At 40.6% G+C, this 22,124-nt stretch overlaps 1 protein-coding gene across 1 annotated transcript in view; it reads right to left on the reverse strand.

Moving 5' to 3' along the window:
• Positions 1-1,717: 1,717 nt before the first annotated feature.
• Positions 1,718-22,124, reverse strand: part of RNF2 (ring finger protein 2) — a 42,427-nt gene continuing 22,020 nt past the window's right edge. The window contains exons 5-7 of the mRNA XM_033960062.1: positions 21,729-22,001; positions 10,962-11,133; positions 1,718-3,902 (exon numbers count right to left, since the gene is read on the reverse strand). Of these exons, the coding sequence (XP_033815953.1) occupies positions 3,801-3,902; positions 10,962-11,133; positions 21,729-22,001 (547 nt within the window). The 3' untranslated portion in view covers positions 1,718-3,800. The remainder of the gene's footprint in view (positions 3,903-10,961; positions 11,134-21,728; positions 22,002-22,124) is intronic.

Consider the following 22,124-nt stretch of genomic DNA (forward strand, 5'->3'; position numbering starts at 1 on the left):
GTGAGTGAAACCTGTGGAAATTCACTATCGGATACTGATTCATTATGATACAGCACCATGAATCAATGAAAGGTTTATGAGTGGGTAAAAAGGTTTAAAGCGGGAAGAACAAGTGTAATCGACAAAGGTAGTTCTGCACGCGCATACAAGAGCACATTGACAGGGTGGATGCCTTGATTAGAGAACACCAACGCATAATGGTGTCTCAATTGGCTGCAAATTTGGACATCAGCTATGGATCTGCATTTGCCATAATGCATGACGACTTGGTATGCAGGAAAGGCTGCGCACGATAAGTTCCAAACAGCTTACTGATCTGCACAAGAATGTTTGGATGTTGTGACCCAGTTCTTGAGACAGTATGAAGAAGATCTAAGTATTCCGGAGAGGTTTATCACCAATGACAAGTTATGGTGTGACCCGGAGAACAAAAGATAAAGCATGATAAGTAAAGGAAACAGTGCTCACCTGACTTCAGGAGCAGCCGAAAAACTTATTCTCTGCAGGAATGCAGAAGCTAGTTGAACAATACAACAAATGTGTCATCTTGCATCAGGCCTATGTTCAACTGCTCACTGCTACGTCTATTAAAGTTGTTAAAAGTATTTTGCCTTTACTTTTTAATTTACCCTTGTATTTGTTCATGTGCAGCAGACTTCAAGCTCCAATGGTTGTGCACTGTTTAGAACACAGTCATGATTTTTGTGAGGTACGCTGTGCAATAGATTTCCTTCCAGAACATGCTGGCAACCGGAAACAACTTTTACGCCAGTGCATAGAACCTCAAGTTTGAGTAGAATCAATTTTGTTGAGATGATGCTAATATAAGAACATAAGCAATGCCTCTGCTGGGTCAGACCTGAGGTCCATCATGCCCAGCAGTCCGCTCACGCGGCGGCCCAACAGGTCCAGGACCTGTGCAGTAATCCTCTATTTATACCCCTCTATCCCCTTTTCCAGCAGGAAATTGTCCAATCCTTTCTTAAACCCCTGTACTGTACTCTGCCCTATTACTCCCTCTGGAAGCGCATTCCAGGTGTCCACCACTCGTTGGGTAAAGAAGAACTTCCTAGCATTCGTTTTAAATCTGTCCCCTTTCAACTTTTCCAAGTGTCCTCTTGTTCTTTTATTTTTCGAAAGTTTGAAGAATCTGTCCTTCTCTACTCTCTCTATGCCCTTCATGATCTTATAAGTCTCTATCATATCCCCTCTAATATGGAAATACTTCATTTTTTTGTTACTTTTGTCATCATTTTACACTTCAACTATTTATGTCTGTGAACTGTACATTAATTTGAGGAAATTATGCCACTGGATGCTTAATAAGGCTCCTTCCACATACCATGACCATCTTTGTGAAGCAAGAATACAGCTAGATTGGTATATCTGTGGGGCACAAGTATTTGTTGAATTTCTCAGTGCAAATGTAATGGATTTATGATTGTTTGGAATGACAAATGTCAATGTCCTGAGGCAGCTATGATGGTGAAATGCTAGCCATCATCTGTGTGACTTACTTCACCCAGTACAGATAAGCATTTTGACTTTTCCTATCTCTCCACTGTATTTTATGCATTGCACAGAGCCACTACTTTCATCATAGGAGATTTTTTTTTTTTTACCCCCATAATGTCTACCACCTGGTCACTTTGGGGGTGGGGAATCCGAGGCTTTTTCTTCCTTATGATTTATATATTTTTGGTGGCATTTATTCACAGTCTGTGTGTGTTCCCCGATAACCTGTTTTTGCCTAGAGTGTGTGGGTTTACTTATATAATTTTCTATTTTCTTGTGTTGGACATGACTTGCAAAATGCCATAACATCATGTACCCTCTACACACTCTTCCAAAGACCCTTCCAGATACTATCAATAAATGATGTCTTTGCAGTAGAGTTCCAATTGGCTTTAGAAGCGGTTAGAGCAGTGCTCTCCAACAGGACAAGTCTCCATTGTACCACGTGACATACTTCCTAGTTAAACAGGAAAAGAGCGGAACTTCATGCTATGTCTGCCTTCACTCTGAACTTTGGAAATGTGGAGCCTTCTCTCTCTACAAACAAACTAACATTTTAAATCAAAACATAATGTATGTTTATTACATGCCCAGCTCAAATTAGAACCAGGGATGGGATTCTGGTGTCATGAACTATTGTTCACAATTACCCAAGAATCTTTCCATATTCTGGTTTTTATAGTGGCAGTCCTGAATTAGGGCCATGCACAAGGGCTCCTTACAGAATCATACAATCATGGATCCTGTGCCTGAACTTGGGAGTCCTTAATCAAATCAGCACAATTTCCTGCCTGAAGCACTGCCAGCTCCATCCGACTCAGGAAGTGGAAGACCTGATGTGAGGTATTTGCCACCTGAACCACTGGGCCAGACTTGGTAAAAATGAGTTTTGTTCAAATAGCTTTTCACTTATGCATATCTAAAGCAGAGCCAGCAAGTAGAAATAGATTTGTAAAATGATCTTTGAAAGGAAATAAAATCACTTTCATCAATTTGGCACGGCATTTTCAAACTCAGAATAAAGCCAGTACAAAGAGGCCACAGCGAAGAAATACTCAACATCTTGCATTGGTGGAAGAAGATCATGTCAAGTAGATTTCAAGAGAATACAAAGCACTGTCAAGGGTGGATTGTGAAGGAAAAGGGCCACAGAGGAATTAAAAGATCATATGGGCAGGAGATTAATGCTGGCTCAGCTATTATATTAAGTATAACATGTAATGAAAATACATTACTGTGATGCTTTTTGCAAAGAGTAGAATATTTTTTTGGTGTGCTGCAAGGATTAAACCAGCTTAAAATGTGTTGAAGTAAAATGAGGTTGAAGACTGCCATGCTTGTACATAGGAAACTTCAAACAATTCCAACTCAGCAAAAGTAACTTTTAAAATGTTTTCTTCCAAGGGCCTACAGCACTCAAGTTTAACCATGCACATCCTTAGTCTCATTTCAGCTTTGCCACATATTTTGCGTTAGCAAGCTTGTTTCACTGAGCAACCATTTCCAGTCAGACCAAGCCACTGCAGATTTTTTTTTTTTTAACAATAGACCACATTTAATGCAGCAAGATGAGTTCCACACAAGTGGAACAGGACAAAAAAAAAAAAGTTTTGTTTGCTACAAGATCAGATAGCAAACCAATTCTGCTTTTTGTCTCACCACTGTACCTATGACTTTTACACAAACCAAAGGCTAAGGTCAATACACTCCTGCATCATCAGGAAAATTTCATGGATAAATATATGTAACAAAACCAAAAACATAGGCAGCACTTCTGACATCCTGGATGTACTACACCCTATGACTTAACTTGTTTATAACATTAGGGGGGACACACTATAAACATATCCTACCATTTTCTATACTTGGTTTAAATACAATTAATTATTATTATTTTGAAAGGAGGCGGGAAGAAGATATCGATGCATTCGTTAAAACCAATTTCATGGCTCAGATGGGCCTCTTCTCATCCAAAATAATGCAATACACTGCCCCTGTTTTTGGAATGTTTTCACTGGAAGCCAGCTACATCTTTTGAAATCCCAGAGGAATGAGATAACCAAAAACTGCTCCTTTAAAAAAAAAAATGAAAGCTGGACTGCTGAACCTACTGCAGTGTCAGAGCACATTGGTTTTGCTGGAAACAAAGAATGTTTCTGTCTCTAAGCGTGGCCAGAGCTTGTCCATGAAGAGAATGGTGGTAGCATCTCTCTTTATTCTTGTGAGATCACAGCTAGGAAAAAAAAAGGGGGACTGAAGTCTTACTCTGGGCTTCTTGACAAAGGCTATTTATGTTCCTTTGTTGGTGCATAATACAGTTCCATGGGTTTGTTCACCTTCCAGTACTTCTCACTGACAAGTTCCAAGGAGAAAGAGCCATTTAACACCTACAAGTCAGCAAAAGAAAACAGCATATTGTAATGTTAATATGAATGTGTCAACTTGCAAAAAAAAAAATTGGACAGTTGCTCTCTCCCCTCTACCATTTTGAGGATGAAGTTCACGGTTGGGCATCCTTGGTCCTTGAGGACTAGAGAATGACACTGGGACAAATCTGTCTCCGTAGGAACTCAATTTCCCTGTCCCATTCCTTTAAGCTCTGCCTCAAACACTTATGATTTTAAAGTGTTTTGAGGTTTGTACATATAAAGATGGAACTTGTGGGAATGGGACAGAGACAGGAAAAGAACTCACGGGGACAGAAGGAAAATGAGTTCCCACGGACACAGGGAAAAATTTATCTCAGTGTCATTCTCTAATGAGGTCCACAATTCAGTCAGTGAATAAACATGAGATCTGCTTGCATGCACTGTCTTCAAAAGTACGCACATAGACTTCATGTATAGTCACTGGGGAAAACCCAACTAGGTTGTGGCCCTCAAGTACCAAGGTTGCCCACTCCGATGTAGTTACTATGAACTGCACTTTTGTTCCTCTGGTTAAGTGAGCCAAAGCACATGCTCCTCGGAATAACAAAGTTGGATATGTGTCAAAGGCAATGCAACACTTTTGATTGAAGGGTCCCAACAAACCAATCTCTGGCCCTACCCCCAAACTCTCTTAAAAAAAAATGCTGAATTTTGGCTGGGCCAGACCCAACCTATTCCAAGGTATGTAAATCAACACCATGGCCATTCAGGACTGCTACACTTATGAAGTATCCAGTAAAATAACAGCTTCTCTAGTCCTATTCATCTAAGTTTCTCTGGCTGGAAGGAAGAAGGATTTAAAGAAAAAGTAATATGCTATGGAGGAAGAGAAATGAGAAGTCAACAGAAAAACAAACAGAATTCCATTCTGTCTCCCTGTGTAATCCACACCTGTACAGTTTACAAAGGTTCATATTTCTACAAAACTACCCCCTGGCTTTGATTAGCATTAATCCAGGTACTAAGATATTGCAAGTATTGCACAAACCTGTCATACTTCTTGTATGGAGCAAAACAGAAAGGCACACAGTGTTTGTATGCAACCCACAGAAAAGAAAAAAGTGAAAGCTAAAAGGGGGGGGGGGGGGATTTCTTTTGACAGAATGGTTGAGGAAGAGGAATTAGAAAACAAAAAAATTTCTTACAAATTTGATTCAACCTTTACTATTTAAACTTACCTAAAAGTGTATACAGATTAGTTCGCTTATGAAACCTACAGGACTTAGGTCAACCAAAATATCAGTTCAATGAAGGGATCTCTAAAAATATGAAAAATGTTAGAAACTGGATGTGACCAGGACAGGCTCAAGGAACTATAGCATTCTGAGCCAAATTTTGCCACCCACCCACATTCTGTTACCTCTCCGCCACCTGTGATCCAGTATTTCCCCTCCCAGGTGAGGCAGTGTCTCAGGGAGCTGATGATAAAAAGGTGCCAAAATCTTAAACTGGCATCTATTCCTTTAGGAGTTTGAAGGTAGATGAACTGGGATTTTGGTTCCCTTTATCGCCAGTGCCCTGGACGTGACATGCTAATCAAACTATAAATGCAATAACTGACAGAAAAATGAAAGCAAAAAAACAAAAAAAATATGAACCAATAATTTAGCATTTAAAGTAGATAAAATATCTTCATACTATACCCTAGATTGATCGCTCCTTTCTGTCTACAGGGAGGATAAAACTGTCAGCTCATAAGTTGAATAATTCTAGGTATTAATATGTATTTCTTACTAGAACAAAAGATTAAACGGTTCATAGACAACCCCGCGAAAGACAAAGGCGCGCGCCGACAACTGAGCGCAAGATGGAGGCGTGCGCCGAAGAAAATTACAGTTTTTAGGGGATCCGACGGGGGGTTTTGTTGGGGAGCCCCCCCAGTTTACTTAATAGCGATCGCGCCGGCGTTATGGGAGGTTTGGGGGGTTGTAACCCGCCACATTTTACTGTAAACTTAACTTTTTCCCTAAAAACAGGGGAAAAAGTGAAGTTTTCAGTAAAATGTGGGGGGTTACAACCCCCCACAATGCTCCCACAATGCGGCGCGATCTCTATTAAGTAAAGTGGGGGGGTTCCCTCCCCCCCGTCGGAGCCCTAAAAATAGTAATTTTCTGCGGCACGCGCCCCCGCGCTGTGCTCAATTGTCTGGGCGCGCCTTTGTCCCGGCGCGCTTTTGACCTGACACCGATTAAACAAAACCCCCACCACCACCACCACCACCACACATTAGAGTCAAAATTGGGTCTGAACTGTTCGGTACGTTTTAAACACTGACCACTGTTCTTCTTTAAGCCCAAGTTTCCGTACCAGGCCACATCCAGATATTGATGCTGAATATCTGGGTAATAGGGGCTGCCAGGAGTTACCCAGGTACCGCTGATATTCAGAGGTGAAATCCAGATAAACAACCCAGTTAATTTAACATAAGACCATAAGAATCACCATAGTAAGACAGACCCGAAGGTCCATCAAGCCCAGTATCCTGTATCCAACAATGGCCAACCCAGGTCCCAAGTACCTATCTAGATCCCAAGTAGTAAAACAGATTTCATGTTGCTTATCCTAGGAATAAGCAGTGGATTTCCCAAGCCATCTCAATAACGGCCTATGGACTTCTTTTAGGAAATTATCCAAACCTTTTTTTAAACCCTGTGAAGCTAACTGATTTCACCACATTCTCCAGAAACGGATTCCAGAGTTTAATTACACATTGTGTGAAGAAATATTTTTTCCAGTTTGTTTTAAATCTAATATTAGTAGCTTCATCACGTGCCCCCTAGCCCTAGTATTTTTGGAAAGCGTAAAACAAGCAATTCACATCTACTCTTTCTACGCCATTCAGTATTTTACAGACCTATCATATCACCCCTGAGCCCTCTCTTCTCCAAGCTGAAGAGCCCTAGCCACTTTAGCCTTTCCTCATAGGGAAGTCGTTCCGTCCCTTTTATCATTTTTGTTGCCCTTCTCTGTACCTTTTCTAATTCCGCTACATCTTTTTTGAGATACCGTGACCAGAATTGCACATAGTATTCAAACTGTGGCTATACCATAGAATGCTTTATAACATTTTTATCTTTGTTTTCCATTCCTTTACTGATAATTCCTAACACTCTATTTGTTTTCTTAGCTGCTGCCACCACACACTGAGCTGAGGGTTTCAACGTATCCTGAACGATGACACCTAGATCCATTTCTTGGGCAGTGACTCCTAACGTAAAACCCTGCATCACTCAGCTATAGTTCGGGTTCCTCTTTCCCACATGCATCACTTTGCACTTGCTCACATTAAATATAATCTGCCATTTTGATGCCCAGTCTCCCAAGGTCCTCTTGTAATTTAACAACTTTGTATCATCAGTAAACTTAACTCACTAGTTCTTCCCATCTCTAAAATCATTGATAAATATGTTAAAAAACAGCGGTCCCAGCACAGACCCCTGGTGAACCCTACTATTTACCCTTCTCCATTGAGAATATTGACCATTTAAACCTACTCTGTTTTCTGTCTTTCAACTAATTCTTAATCCATAATAGGACATTACCTCCTATCCCATGACTTTTTAATTTCCTCAGAAATCATGCGAGGATTATTCAACAGATTCGGAATGACATTCAACGCTAGAATGGGTTTTGGTTGTCGTGGTGGGGTCGCATAGCAGTTCTTAAAATGAATGTCTTCCAAACGTTATCGATTTCTGACCCTCTCTGGTTTTGAAGCAGTTACATACTTCGTTTTTTCGTTTTATTTGGCAGGGGAGATCTCCTCGTTATTTCTAGGGTTGCTTTGTGGGCAGCTAAGTCAAGAGGGGGGCGTGCTGTACCAAATCTGTTTTGGTATTTCCGGGCCGCTCAATTACGGCTTTTGCTAGATTGGGAGATTGCAGAATCTAAGCTGGCGGTGTGCATGGAACAACATTTTGTGGGTCATCATTGTTTGAAGTATTGGCTTTGGTCTTCTTCCATTGGTGATGTGAGATTAGCGGTACCGGAGCTTACTTCTGTGGGGTGGGGGTGGGTTGTGGACCGAGGGGGCTCTCCTGCAGAAACAACAGGGGGTCCCTCTTTGCTGGAGGTGGAGCTTGGGGGTGGGGGGTGGTATGTGGAGTTCTGGTTATTGATGGATATCGGGGGCTTGCTTGTTTTGTTGGGTTTTCTCTGCGCTTTGTAGATTTATTGCTGGGACCCTTTGTATGTTTGCTTTTACTTGAGCTGTCCCTGATGTTCATACTCTGGTTTGTATATTTTCAAAATTTTCAATAAACATTTATTAATAAAAAAAAAAAATTTCCTCAGAAGTCTTTCATGAAGCTCTTTATCAAATGCCTTTTGAAAATCCAAATACACAGGATCAATTAGTTCACCTTTATCCACATGTTCATGGTGAGGCAAGATTTCTCTTGATTAAATCCATGTTGGCCTTCTCTCGTTAATCCATGCTTATGTATATGTCCTGTCATTTTGTTCTTTATAATAGTCTCTACCATTTTGCCCGGCACCAACGTCAGATTCGCCGGTCTATAGTTTCCCAGATCACCTTTGGAACCCTTTTTAAAAATCGGTCTCATTGGCCACCCTCCAGTCTTCTGATATTACACTGGATTTTAAAGAAAAATTACAAATTACTAAATAGCTCTGAAAGTTCATTTTTCGGTTCTATCATGTATACCATCCAGTCTAGGTGATTTTGTTACTGTTCAGTTTGTCAAACTGACCCATTGCATCTTCCAGTGTTAGAGGTTTGTTTTGAGTTTCTCCGATTCATCAGAACTGAATACCATTTCTGGCACTGGTAACTCCACCACATATTTCTCAGTGAAAACCAAAGCAAAGAATTAATTTAATCTCTCCACTATGGCCTTGCCTTCCCCAAGAACCTCTTGTATCCCTTTGGTTGTCTAGCGGTCCAACCAATTCTCTTCCTGGTTTCTTGCTTTTAAAAATAAACCTAAATTTTTTTTTTTTAACTGTATGTTTGTGCTTCCAGTGCAATCTTCTTTTCAAGGTCTCCCTTTGCCTCCCTTTGCTTTGCATTCGACTTACCATTCCTTGTGCTGGTTACAATTATTTTAAGTTGGATCCTCCTTCTACTTTCTGAAGGATTCTCTTTTAGCTCTAATAGCTTCCTTCACCTCACTCGTTAACCACACCAGCTGCCATTTGGTCTTCCTTCTTTTTTAATATATGGAATATATGTCTATTCTGGACTTTCAGGATGGTACTTTTGAATAACATCCACACCCGATGTAAATTTTTTACCTTTGCAGCTGCTCCTTTAAGTATCTTTTTTTACCATTCTCCTCATCATAGTCTCCTTTTTTAAAGTTAAATGCTGTTGTACTGGATTTCTTGTGTGAATTTATTGCAGGGATTATATCAACTCTGATGTTATGATCACTGTTATGAAGTGGTCCCAGCACAATTACTTCCCGCACCAATTCACGAGCTCCACTAAGAACTAGGTCTAGAATTGCTTTGCCTCTTGTTGGTTCTTGGACCAGCCTTTTTTCTCCTACCTACTTAAGTCACATTGAATATCGATCCAACTATTGTACCCAAAAAGCATTTCATGTTGTAAATCAATCATTCTAGGTACATTTTCATCGATTCATATTTTTATTTTTTTTTCTATTTATGCAACAAGTTATTTAGCATGTCACATCCAGTTTGACATATTTTTAAAGACATACCTTTATTTACTGAATGAATACATTGGTTGACTTAAGTCCTGTGGGTTTCAAACACACTAATCTCTACATCCTTGCAGTCATATCTTCATGTTTTTATCCCACTTCAGTCACTAATATGTGGACAATTGGTCAGTGGTATCAAGCAGTTTTTAGTTACTTAAGTTATATCCCTGATGCAACCATTTGATGAAGTAGGGCCATGTTGGGGGGGAGGGGATTAACTGTATTTTTTCATTCATCTTGTTTTATTAATATTTTATTGTTTGTTGCCCCTTTCTAATGCAGAATACCATTATTAGAATTATATTTTGATAATGTGTATATTTCTAAAATAAGTTTTTTTGGATATTTGGAATATTAGATCTCTAAAAAAGGTTTTCTGTAAGAAATTTCTTGAGCATCATGTCTTCCTCAACTATTCTAGTCAACAGAATCCATTTTAGGCTCTTGCTCGTCTTTTTCACTATTTTCTTTTAGCATTTACCTTTGCCTGTAGCAACAGGAAAACAGACAAGAAAAACTGCTTAGGAGCTGAAACATTTCTGATAAGAACGTAATCCAAGCACCGTAATGTGGCTTGGCAATACATTCAACAAGTTAGTTCTTGGCATTGTAGTTTCGTATAATTTAATCAAAATTCAGTGCTAGCAAAAATAATAAACATTCAGCTCAAATTGGAACCAAGGAAGGGATCCCGGCACTGTGAGTTTTCATCCACAATTCCCTGAGAGGTTTTCCCTTATCCTATATCTCCTGCACCCAACATACTCGTACCTAGCCCGACTGTTATAGTGAAAGTCCTGGGTTGGGGCCATGCATCAGGGCTCCATCAAAAACCATGCAATCATGGATTCTGTATCTACCCTAGGAATCACCTTTAAGCAATCGGCATAACTTCCTTACTAGAACACTGCCAGCCCCAGCCAACCAAGGTAGTGCATGACCTGACGTGAGGATTGGAAACCGTCTGCACTGCAGTGCATGGCACTTGTCATCTGAGCCACTGGGCCAGACTTGGTTTTGCTCAAATAGTTTTCCATTTATGTAAAGCAAAACCAGAACCTCATATTAAACTTGTAGAATAATCTTTGAATCAGAAGAGCATTGTCACCAATTTGGCTTTACAAAAATACTATGGCCACTGACTTTGCCTAAGTGTAAGAAATGCACGTTACTAATCAAAACAAGACAACTACCATACAGCTAATACAGAACCTAGAATGGCAGATACTTTTGATTTTTGTGAAAAATGAATCACATTTGCTAGAAGATTTTTGTACTGCAAGACAGATGAACATTACTGTATGAACTCACTACTTTGGCTACTTACAGTGTACTGGCCATTTGCTGTTGCAATGTATATGGTGTACTGTTTTTCACTGGCTGTGTCCAAGTTCATCTGGTTTGAGTCTCCTTTACTCCGTAGTTCCTCCAGGGCCAGCCTCACAGCTAGGTACTTGGATAAGTGATCAACAGTGGCATTGCCAGAAGTCTTTATGTACCTGTAACAGTATCACCAAGCCCAAAAGGTATTACAAGTCAGCTGCTTGAAGGGTAAAGGCAACAAGTTGAGGGGAAAAAAAGTTTGACAGAAGTCCTATGTTGCTCCTCGCCACCAAAAGCATTATTATTTTTTTCAACAAAAGACAAGACATAAGCAGCAAGATTCACCAAGATCAACTCACGTGCAGACTGGCCAGGACTCACAGTTCATGTTCTAATAAAAATCATTCAAGAGGGAAAAATAAAGCAAAACGAATAAAGAATAATAACAGAATCCCAAGAATAGCACAATGATGACGAACACAAAAAAATTCTGAGAAAAGGCTCATAGCTCAAAATCTCTGGGTTCTTTTTCCTCTTGTGGGTTTCAGTCTTAACAAAGACATTAGGAGAATCTTGCACATCAAATAGTTGATCAATAACAAATAACCTATAGCAGCATTCTTCACTGCAACGCCCAGTGGCTCCAATCAAACCTGATTGTTTCCCCAATACTTATTCCCTCCTTCCACCTTCTCCATAGGCTTGATGGCACTTTTGTAATGGCTCTTACCTGTTCTCAGTGAGTTTGAACTGCATACTACCCACAATCCTCCACTATTCTAAGACAACTAAGAGAACAGTATGAGAATTCTGGCACAGAACCATACAGTTCAAAGTTATGGGGAGTCATGTGGTGCTGGATTAAGAGAGAACAGCATGACTTGGGAGAAGGTATAAAAGAGGTATATAGACTGGGGGGGGGGGCAGGGGAAGAGCGTTGAAGAGAAATGTTCAGAGATGATGGGCTGAGTTACAGCAGCTTATGCTGAATGGGAAGGGAAGATTAGGTACTTACCTCGATAATCTTCTTTCTAGTAGAAAGGCATAGAAGTCTTGACCAGTGGGTTATACACGGTCAAGTCACATTATTATGATCGCCTACTAATATCCAGGATAACTACCTCTGGTAGCACAGAGGGCAACCAGACACCAGGGGAATGACTCAATAAAATGCTAGGTGGTTGCTAGAGGTACCTGGAGCCATGCAGCCTGTAGTGATTCCGACAGTTGCTGACGCATGCGTAGTGGTGGATCCAGTCATTAACATGTCAATTGAGGTGGTCCCAATTGTGCTCGATTGGGTTAAAGTCTGGGGAATTCGTAGGCCAGGGAAGTAGCTGGAAGTTTTGGTCGTGCTCTACGAATCACTTGCGAATAATTCTGGTGGTATAACATGTCACATTGTCCTGTTGAAAGATCCCATCGGCCATAAGGAAGACCACCAACATGCACGGATGTACTTGAATGGCAAGGATGGAGAGATACCCATATTGGTTGAGACTCAGATCATACCAAGAAAACTTTCCCCAGACCATAACACTGCCACCACCAGCTTGTGTGCATCCAACAATAGTTGCTGGGTGTTTGTTCTCGGTTTCACACCTGACATGCCAATATCCATCCATTTCATAGAACTCAAAACATGACTCAGAGAAGGCAACCCTCTGCTAGTCGATGCAAGTCCAATGTCCGTACTCCTGTGCAAAATTGCGGCCATTTTTTTGTGATGAACCCTCGTGAGGATGGATGCAGTCACCAGCCGTCTGCTCAGGAGTCTTATTTGTAACAGGGTTCGCTGTACAGTCATTTAAGACACAGATCTCAAAGCCCCCTGGTTCATTTGGACAGCGAGTTGCTCCACAGTAGCGTGTAGATTGGCCCATACCAACCTGCGCAGCCAACGTTCACTTCTCACATTGATGGCTCGTGCTGCCCCACAGTTGCCACTTTGGGTCATCGAAAAGGTTCCATTCATCTACCTCAAGGTACACTTTAATCACAGCAACCCATGAACAGTTCACAAACTCCACCATTTCCAAAATGCTGCCACTCTTGGACCAGTAGCCAATAATCATGCCTTTTTCAAAGTCTGATAAATTGCGCTTTTTCCCCCTGACAGCCACAGTTGCTATACTGACAACTTGTTGACATCCCACCTTATATACCTACGAAGTCTATCTGCAACATGTGCATTTGTTCATTGGTTGTGCTTCTCTGATGTCAGAGGTAGGAAGTGGTCATACTAATGTGACTCAACTGTGTATATCCCTACTTGCAAATCTGTGTAGAACAAGTCAACCAGACCAAGGAGAACTCGGACCCTATTTACCCCTCCATCAAAGGTACACAGCACAAAATGTATGAAAACCTACTAGCAACACAAGCAGTGAAACTAGATTACCACCTCTCCAACATGCTGACAACGGCTGACTACAAAACATTCCGAAAGGAAATTAAAACCTTGTTATTCAGAAAATTTATCAAGAAATACTAATACATCTCCTTGACTATTCCCAGTCTTGTCAATTTCCCAGCAAAGTTTCAACCATGTAATTAGCACTCTAATCTGTAATTTTCCTGGATATGTCCAGTTATTTTCTTTTGCAATCTGCCTGGAACTGCAAGGTATTGGTGGAATAAAAGTCACTAATGTAATGTAATGTCTACAGTTTTCTGCTCTACCTCCTCTGACACTGTTCTGTGATCCTCAGTTCATACCAAAGCAGTCGAGAAAGCAATACAAACAAAGAAAAAAAAGAAAAAAAAAAGGAGGGGTAAAGGGAATTACTCATCCAGCCTAAGTCTGCTCTGACCTTATAGAAAATTGATTAGAAATGAACATAACAAATCCATATCATAGCACAACACACACTAACATTGATACAACAACCATATCCCTATGTCAGGTAGATATGAACTCTTACTTCATGTATTAAAATTTTTTTTCAAAATAGAAATAATTTTTTCTGTGTAGCATTAGAACCTCTGCCCCCCCACCCCTCTCCCCAGAGGTGTTTATCTATGAATGGCTGAGCTGTCCAGAGTATTCAACACACTGTAGACCCCAGAGACGAAGCAGATCAAGCATAGGCCCAATACACCCATGTCTAAAACAGTAAGCAGGCAACATGAAAATTTGACAGGGAGGGGTGTCAAGACTCATATGCCCTTCTACTAGAAAGATTATCGAGGTAAGTACCAAATCTTCCCTTCTAGTGCAAAAGGAATATGAAACTTGACCAGTGGGACATACCAAAGCAGTCCCTCAAGTTTAGGGCAGGATAAAGGAGCCAACTAACAAAACAGAAGACCCAAACACAGCATCTGCATGAGCCGCCACATCCACTCTATAAAATTTAGTAAATTCATGGAGAGTGGACCACATGGCTGCCGTACAAATCTTATCATGTGGCACTGCACGGGACTCAGCCCATGAAGAAGCTACCTACCTAGAGAAGTGAGCTCAAAGAAAACGGTGGCTGCTTACCACATCTGACATACACTGAGGAAATAGCCTCTTGAATCCACCTTACTACAGAAGCATTAGAGGCCAGCTTCCTTAAGTGGCTAGGATTAGTCAACACAAAGAGATAATCCAAAAGATGAAAGGGATTCATCACTTCCAGGTTCCAGATGAGAACTTGGAAGTGAAGGAGTGACCTTATCATTAAGAACAGGCGCCTCGCACACTGAGTTTGTGAGATTAATTTCCATTGCAGCTCCTAGTGACTCTGGGCAAGTCACTTAACACTTAATTGCCCCAAATACAAAATAAGTTACCTATCTAAAAATGTCAACCACATTGTATAACCACACAGAAAAAGCAGTATATCAAGACCCATTCCCTTCATCTTTATCTAACTCTGCAGACATCTAGCAAGGTCAACACCTTATCCCTCTTCTTTGAGCCCATTAGATGAAAAGCAGGTAGCCACACCTCCTGATTCACATGGAACGCAGAAAGAACCTTTGGAAGGAAAGGAGGCATTATGCACAGAGAAACACCTGCCTCGGTGAATCGAAGAAAAGGTTCCCTGCACGACAGGGTCTGAAGCTCACTCTTCTCACTGAAGAAATAGCCACCAGAAATATCATCTTGATAGTAATATCCATACGCAAAATGAAACCCCCTTGTGATACAGAAGCGTTGCCGGATGGACCCTGATAGTTCATATATGCTTTGAATATGAGCCAGACAGAGGTGGACAAGGATTAACCCCCCCCCCCCAATTCTGTGCACTTGTGCTTCGTCAAAGACAGTGAGTCATTATCCGATCGCTCAAGAGAAAGGGAACCCTGCAACTCAGAGACCCTAGAATGGCCAGAGGAGGCTATCTGTAGAGTGTGCCCCCTCCCCCGCACGTAGAATATGGACACTCTTCTACAATTCCAATGCTAAAAGCCCTAGGGAGTCCATATATTTTTTATTTTGAGCAATATTGATGTTTTTTTGAGGCAGAAAGATACAAATTAGAACTGAAAATCCAAGATAGCAGCCTGATGGTACCCCAAAAAACAGCACGAGGCAGCAATGAAAAAGCGCCAAAAATATTGGAAAGGGGTTTTTGGAGGTGAAAAACTTGAAAATCTGCTCCAGAACCCCCTAAAACTGGAGATTAGAGACCCCCTAATGTGTTTCATAAGAATAAAGGCTCAGTACTCACAGAGCAGCTTGTGCCATGCCTCCCTCAGACAACCTGGAAAACTGGTGAAATTTACTGCCTCCAACAAGCATAAAAAGGATTGCTTGTATGTTCCGGCTGCTGCTTGGACCCCCGCAATTCCTCACTCCTCTTCAAGGGCCAACACGGGTGCCAATCAGCCTGCTCTCAGCCTCAAGAATGTCTGCAGACCACAAAGGATGAGCTGCACTACAAGGGGAAAAGTTCCCTGAGCTAGCCCAATGTTAGTGCAGGATGTAGGTGCCCTGAACAGGATGGCCCTTTCCCAGCAACAGACCTATGAGTGTCTGTCTCCACCAAGGCAGAGCTGCTTCAGGAAGCCTGAGCACTAGAAAACCTCCAAAGTGGTGAAAAAGATACCAAAAATAAAAAATGAACAACAGAGCAGAGCAGAGAAAAAAGATTAACACCAACTCACATGTAGAAGAATGAACTGAGGATCACAGAGCAGTGTCACAGGAGGCAGAGCTGAAAAATGTAGATTATGCCTTTTATACAAATCATGAGTAGGGAATCATAACCCACTAGTTAAGACTCATATACCTTTTGCACTAGAAATAGGCTTAAGGGAAGAGGTAGTATGTGGGATGGTAAGTATAGACTATTAAATGAGGGGCATTCAATAATTTATCTACCTCAGTAGGAAAGAAGAGTTTTCAAATTAAAAAAAATTTGTTTTCAATATAGTTTCCTGATAGCTCCAAACTCTTCATCCATTTTTTCTGCAATGCCTTTAACACCTTTGAAAATAATTATTCTGTTTGACCTTCAAACCAGGACGTCAATTTCTTCATCACTTGAAAACCGTTGTACACAGAAACTTCACATCTCGGAACAAGAAATAATCTGAGGGAGCCAGGTCAAGACTATAGGGTGGATGGTTCAGCCACTGAAATCCACATTCTTGGATAGCAACCTGTGATTGGCATGACATGTGCACCAGCGAATTGTCGTGAAGAAGCAGCACGCTTGCTATGGAGTTTTCATCTTTTATCCTTGATTGTCTCCCAAAAAAGCGATCATTGTGTTGGCATAACTGTTCCAGTTATGGTGGTCTTGTGTGGAATGAATTCCAGAAGCAAAAGTCCTTCAACATCCCAGAAGAGAGTTGCCATGACTTTGCCTGCAGATTTTTTTGTCTTGAATATTTTGGGGGTGGGGATGACTTGTACTTCCATTGCATTGAATCCATTTTGGACTCAGGATCTCTATGATAGACCCAAGTCTCCTCTCCAGTCACCAAATGATGAAAAAAAAAAATTCATTTGGTCTTCATGGAGCATCTTAAAGTTCTTCCGACAGCACTGGAGCCTCATGGCATCAGCATTCTTGGAACCCATCTTGCACTAACCTTGGACATGCCCAACCTTTCATGAATTATTTTCCAAACTTTGTCTGCTGAGATGCCCATTTCTTCAGGTATTCAGGAAACCTTAATTTGTCTCTGACAAATTTAAATCCTCGACTTTCTTGCACATTTCTGTGGAAGTTGCTTCCACAGGCCATCCAATGCGAGGGTCATCTTCAATGGACTCTCTACCCCACTGAACGGTACTCCAAATCTAGCAGTTTCTTACTTGATTCGCATGAGAACTCTCCTTACATCCTGTCTCTTAGAATGTTAAGACTCGCACAGTGCTGCAACTGTGCATCAGTAACCTTGAGATATGTTGGCAACATACAGACTTGTTTTCAATACGTTCGGTACTTTCTTTCATACTCTGGTAGATAAATTATTCAATGCCCCTCGTAGTTTCTTCAAATCAATATGGTTTTACTAACATATCAAAGATTCCAACAATAAAAATTATTTTGTGGACCATAGGAACGTGAGTAACTCATGAACATGATTCTTTTCAAAGACACTCACTCAATTCCTCATAAGCCTAGTTTATAGGTTTCTTATGAAACAATTCATACTTCATATTTGTCTTTGTATATAGTCTAACTTTCAAGCAAAAGGCACTTACAGTATCGCAAATCTCCATGAATCTCCCATATGTCAATTTCCAACGCTACAGCTCCCAACATACTACGTTTCATCACAACGCTGCATCAGAGGAACTCATTTCTGCTTCTTGGGTCTGGCTTCTTCGCCCAGTCTCCCCTTCAACATTTAGGCTGCTTTACATCTCCCAGAAAGGGGAAATACCACACTGTAAAACAGCCTGCATGTTGAAGGGGAGACTAGGAGAAGCCAGCCCCAAGAAGCAGAAATTAGTTCCCCCCGCCTTAGTAAATGACAGCAGATAAAGACCTAATCGTCCATCCAGTCTGTCCAACAGTCACACTAATATATTCATGGTTAAATTGTCTTTTCTTTAATATTTCTAAGCAATAAACCATAGAAGTCCGCCCAATACTGTCTTTAGGTTCCCACTGCTAGAGTTGTCATTGGAAGCTCACTCCAGTTTATCCTAACCATCCTGTCGCTGGAGCTTCTATCAAAGCTCTTCCCAGCTCGTCCTAAACCAAATCACCATACACAGGAAACAGATCAAACAGGATTGCTCAGTACTGGCTTTAGCTTGTTTATATCAACTAGGTCGGAAGCTGTAGTAATGAAAGTTATGGCAAAAATATCATAAGAAACCCAGTAAACATAAGAACTTTTATTAGTGCTCAGAAAAGCTGAAGAGAGACCAAACTGGAGTCTTTTTCAATCATAGAACTTCGAAAAGAATTTAATATCTTGAAGAATGCCCTGCTTGTACAAAAACCACGTTCTTTTTGTGAAACGTATCAATCTCTTAGCAGGTTCTAATGCGTTTCGTCAGAACTGCTTTAGAAAACCCGAAGGATGGGAACTTCTGTGCGCTGGTCTAAAAAAAAGGAAGAACATGTAAATACAGCTTCCAACATGTAAAAACATAATCAACCTTTCGGTGAATGCTTAAGTGTATCTCACTCTATATGTTCACTTAGTTATTTTGAGAGACACCTTAACTTTTGTTCAAATGATATTAGAAGCTCAGGATGTCTGACTTAGGCTTAAACTCAATCCTAATAAGACAAAAATCTTTATCCGACACGATCATGGAGGATTCCTTAAACCTGAACGGCAACACTTATTCTATCTTACCGACTATAAAAATATTGGGAGTTCACCCGGATCGCAAACTATCTTTTGATTTTCATATTACTACTCTTGTTAAGTCTTTATTTTCTCTTATGGAAATTGAGAACGATAAAATCATATTTTGCTTTTGTCTCATTTACATTGTTGGCACAGTCTCTTGTCCCGAGTTCCATTGGATCATTGTAATATGCTTTATCTTCCGATCTCTAAGCAAAATACAAAAAGATCGCAGACTATTTAGAACACTGCTGTAAGGTTGATTTGGGGGTTAAAGCGATTTGACCATATTTCACAATACTATCATAGATTATTACATTGGCCGACTGTTGAGGCTAGAGTAATTTTTAAGCTTGGTTGCATTTGTTTCAAAGTGTTGTATGGACTACTGCCAAGCTATCTTCTTGAACACTTCAAATTTGCAATCAGGAATCATTTATGGTTAGTACGTTTTTTTGATTTTCTATTGGTTAAAGGCAGTATTTACAAATGATTCTTCTGTAAAATGCTGGCATATCAAGCAGCCCTTTGAGGAAAACATCTCTTTTTCGACCTCTTACTCAGGTTTTAGGAAAAAGTTGAAAACATCTTTTTAGGAAATTCTTAAACTAAAACTTTATAATATGTTATAATGTTAATATTTCCTCTGAAATACCTGAACTTAATACTTACGATCTGCTACAATGTTAGTAAGGTTATTGCGGTATATAAGAAATTATGTTATGTTGAGCGCCATCCACACTTTGACCAAGTAGCAACCCGAAAGTGACATCATATGTTGCTCTTTCTTCAACAGGACTGCTGGTAGATATGGTGAGCTTTTCCATGCCAACGCTGGCTAAGCGGGGCAATACAGATTGAGGGACCAGTTGTGACACTATTGGGGTGGTATATTTGATCAAGTGTTCTCCTGGCCATTGTTTTATATTGGCCACACCACGAGATCCATTGGAGCATTTGAGTAAGACGCAATGGAGGGGATCAGACAGCCTCACTTACATATAGAGTGAGGTACTCTCCAGCATTCACCAAAAGTATGTTATAGGTTGATTATGTTTTTACATGTTGGAAGTTGTACTTACACGTTCTTCCTTTTTTTTTTTAGACCAGCACACTGAAAAGTTTCCGTCCTTCGGGCTTTCTGAAGCAGTTCTGGCGAAACGTGTCAGAACCCGCTAAGAGACTGATACGCTTCACAAAAAGAATGTGTTTTTTGTACAAGATTGTTGAAGAATTAGCACGGCATTCTTAATCAAGAAATGGAGTGTTAGTGCACTTTCCAAGGTAGTATAAAGAAATAAAACAAAAAACACCTTTTTATTGGACTAACTCAATGCATTTTATGATGTACCTTTGAAAGCTCATCATAAAATGCATCGAGTTAGTCCAATAAAAAAGGTATCGCCTTATTTCCTTTGTTTTTTTTTTGGTCTTATTTCTTTATACTATCAACAGGCAAAAAAAAAAAAAAGAATGCAATTGAAAATGCTCACAACCATTGAGGGTACACCCCAATGAAGTTTGAAGGCGGGCTGTGGGGTGGATTTCATTGTCACACACTGGTCAGCAGTGTTGTGGTTCCACAAGGGAAGATATCTGGTGGCTCTCCTTCGGCTCATTAGAAGTCAAAGTGGCCCCAGATAAAAATTAAGGAAGACCACTGCCCTAGAGCCAGAGAAGCCCCATATATCCAAGAGGAAGGAGGCAATCGGGTGGTCTTGAACTCTAAGAATACACCGGGATTCTAAAGAGGAAACAAAACTGAAACTGCACCAAGGAAACGATCTTGGTAGTTGGTCTATGAACAACAAAGTATCTGAAATATGGAGTCTGCAGGGGATCCAGGTGCATAAAGAGTCAAAGAGGCCTCAAGTAAAATATCTAGAAGAAAGCCATGGTGAATGAAAGCTGCAGTATAGCTTTTAAATACTAACAAAAAGCACTGCAAGAGCCTCAACACTGGAAGTACCAACAGGATATCTTGACATCATGGAACTCTGTATAGCCTAAGAAGGACATGGGACACTTTGAAATGGTTCAAGGATATGGATAATCAGCTTTTACGGGAGACCTATAAACCTGCATAAATTATTAGTGCATGCATTTCCCTGCTGGTTCTTATAGAGAGAAATATTACAGATATGGTCAAGCCCACACCTCATCTGGAAGAGTGGGCTTGCTAGCGTCAGAAAGGGATACTAGACTGTATGGCCTCTAAAATATAAACATAATCCATCAATAAAAGGAGATCGTGACTGTAAAGAATTATTTTTTCCTATGCAACCTGAAGCTTAGTGTGCATCAGGAAAACCACAATCCCCTTATAAGTCCCAGTGCACACAGAAGGAAATCAGGTGCAGTAAGCCAGGAATAGGTCCCAAATTACTATGCAAAGAAAGACTAAGAGGCGATATGATAGAAGTTCATAAAATTACGAGTAGGGTGGAATAGGGAATAGTTTAACTTGTCCCAACACCATAAAACCAGAAACTAATGACCAACAGATTGAATGCAAAGCATAGAAAGTTTGTTTTTCTATGCAGTGCATAATTAAGCTACAGAACCTGATGCCAGAGAGAATGTGGTTAAGACAACCAACGTAGCACAATTCAAAACAGGTCTGAACACGTTACTGGAAGAAAAGTCTACAATATATTAGTAGCTCCATAGACTTGGGAAACCCACTGCTCATAAGCTATCAGAAATAAAATCGACTTTCTGAGATCTACTGCGTACTTGCAATCTTGACTGGCTGTCAGAGACAGGATGCTGGGCTCAATGAACCTTGCTGCCGTTACGATTTTAGAATTTTTCATCCACTACACACCAAAGCAAGAATACCTTTCAAATTAATCCATTCTTGAGCAAACTGAGCTGAAACGTCTCAATGCAGGTAAAAATAAAACACATCAGATTTCTCCCTTTTTAAACAGTTTCAGAAAAACTCAAGATGCAACTAAGACAAATCAAACCCAAAGATTCAGGGCGTGGAGACCACTTGCAAAGCTCTTGCCTGGTCTGTGCACTGTCGTCCTTCTCCATGAGCGTCGGGTGGGGCCTAAAGACTAATTCAATTTCACTAGCACCGTCCAGCACAGGGTCCATGGGCACAGTCTCATTGTTATTATCCAGCTCCAGCCCCGAGTCATCGGATGTCTTGGTCCTTTTGTTACTAGGCCCAGCTTCCTGATTGCTGTGCACGGATGCATTGCTGCAGTGTGAGCTGTCACCGTTATCTTCTGCTCCGCTACCATTCTCAATCTGCTGTTTCTTGCCTCTTTGGAGCCTTTGGGAAAACAAACAAACAAAAAACAGGCAAAAAATTAAAAAGTACTATGCACAGTCCAGTGTGATGTACATAACTTTGCTTCTAAATTTGTCTTCCTGCACTAATAATTTCTTTATTGTA

This window comes from Geotrypetes seraphini, chromosome 10, assembly GCF_902459505.1.
Source record: "Geotrypetes seraphini chromosome 10, aGeoSer1.1, whole genome shotgun sequence".
NCBI classification, from domain to species: Eukaryota; Metazoa; Chordata; class Amphibia; order Gymnophiona; family Dermophiidae; genus Geotrypetes; species Geotrypetes seraphini.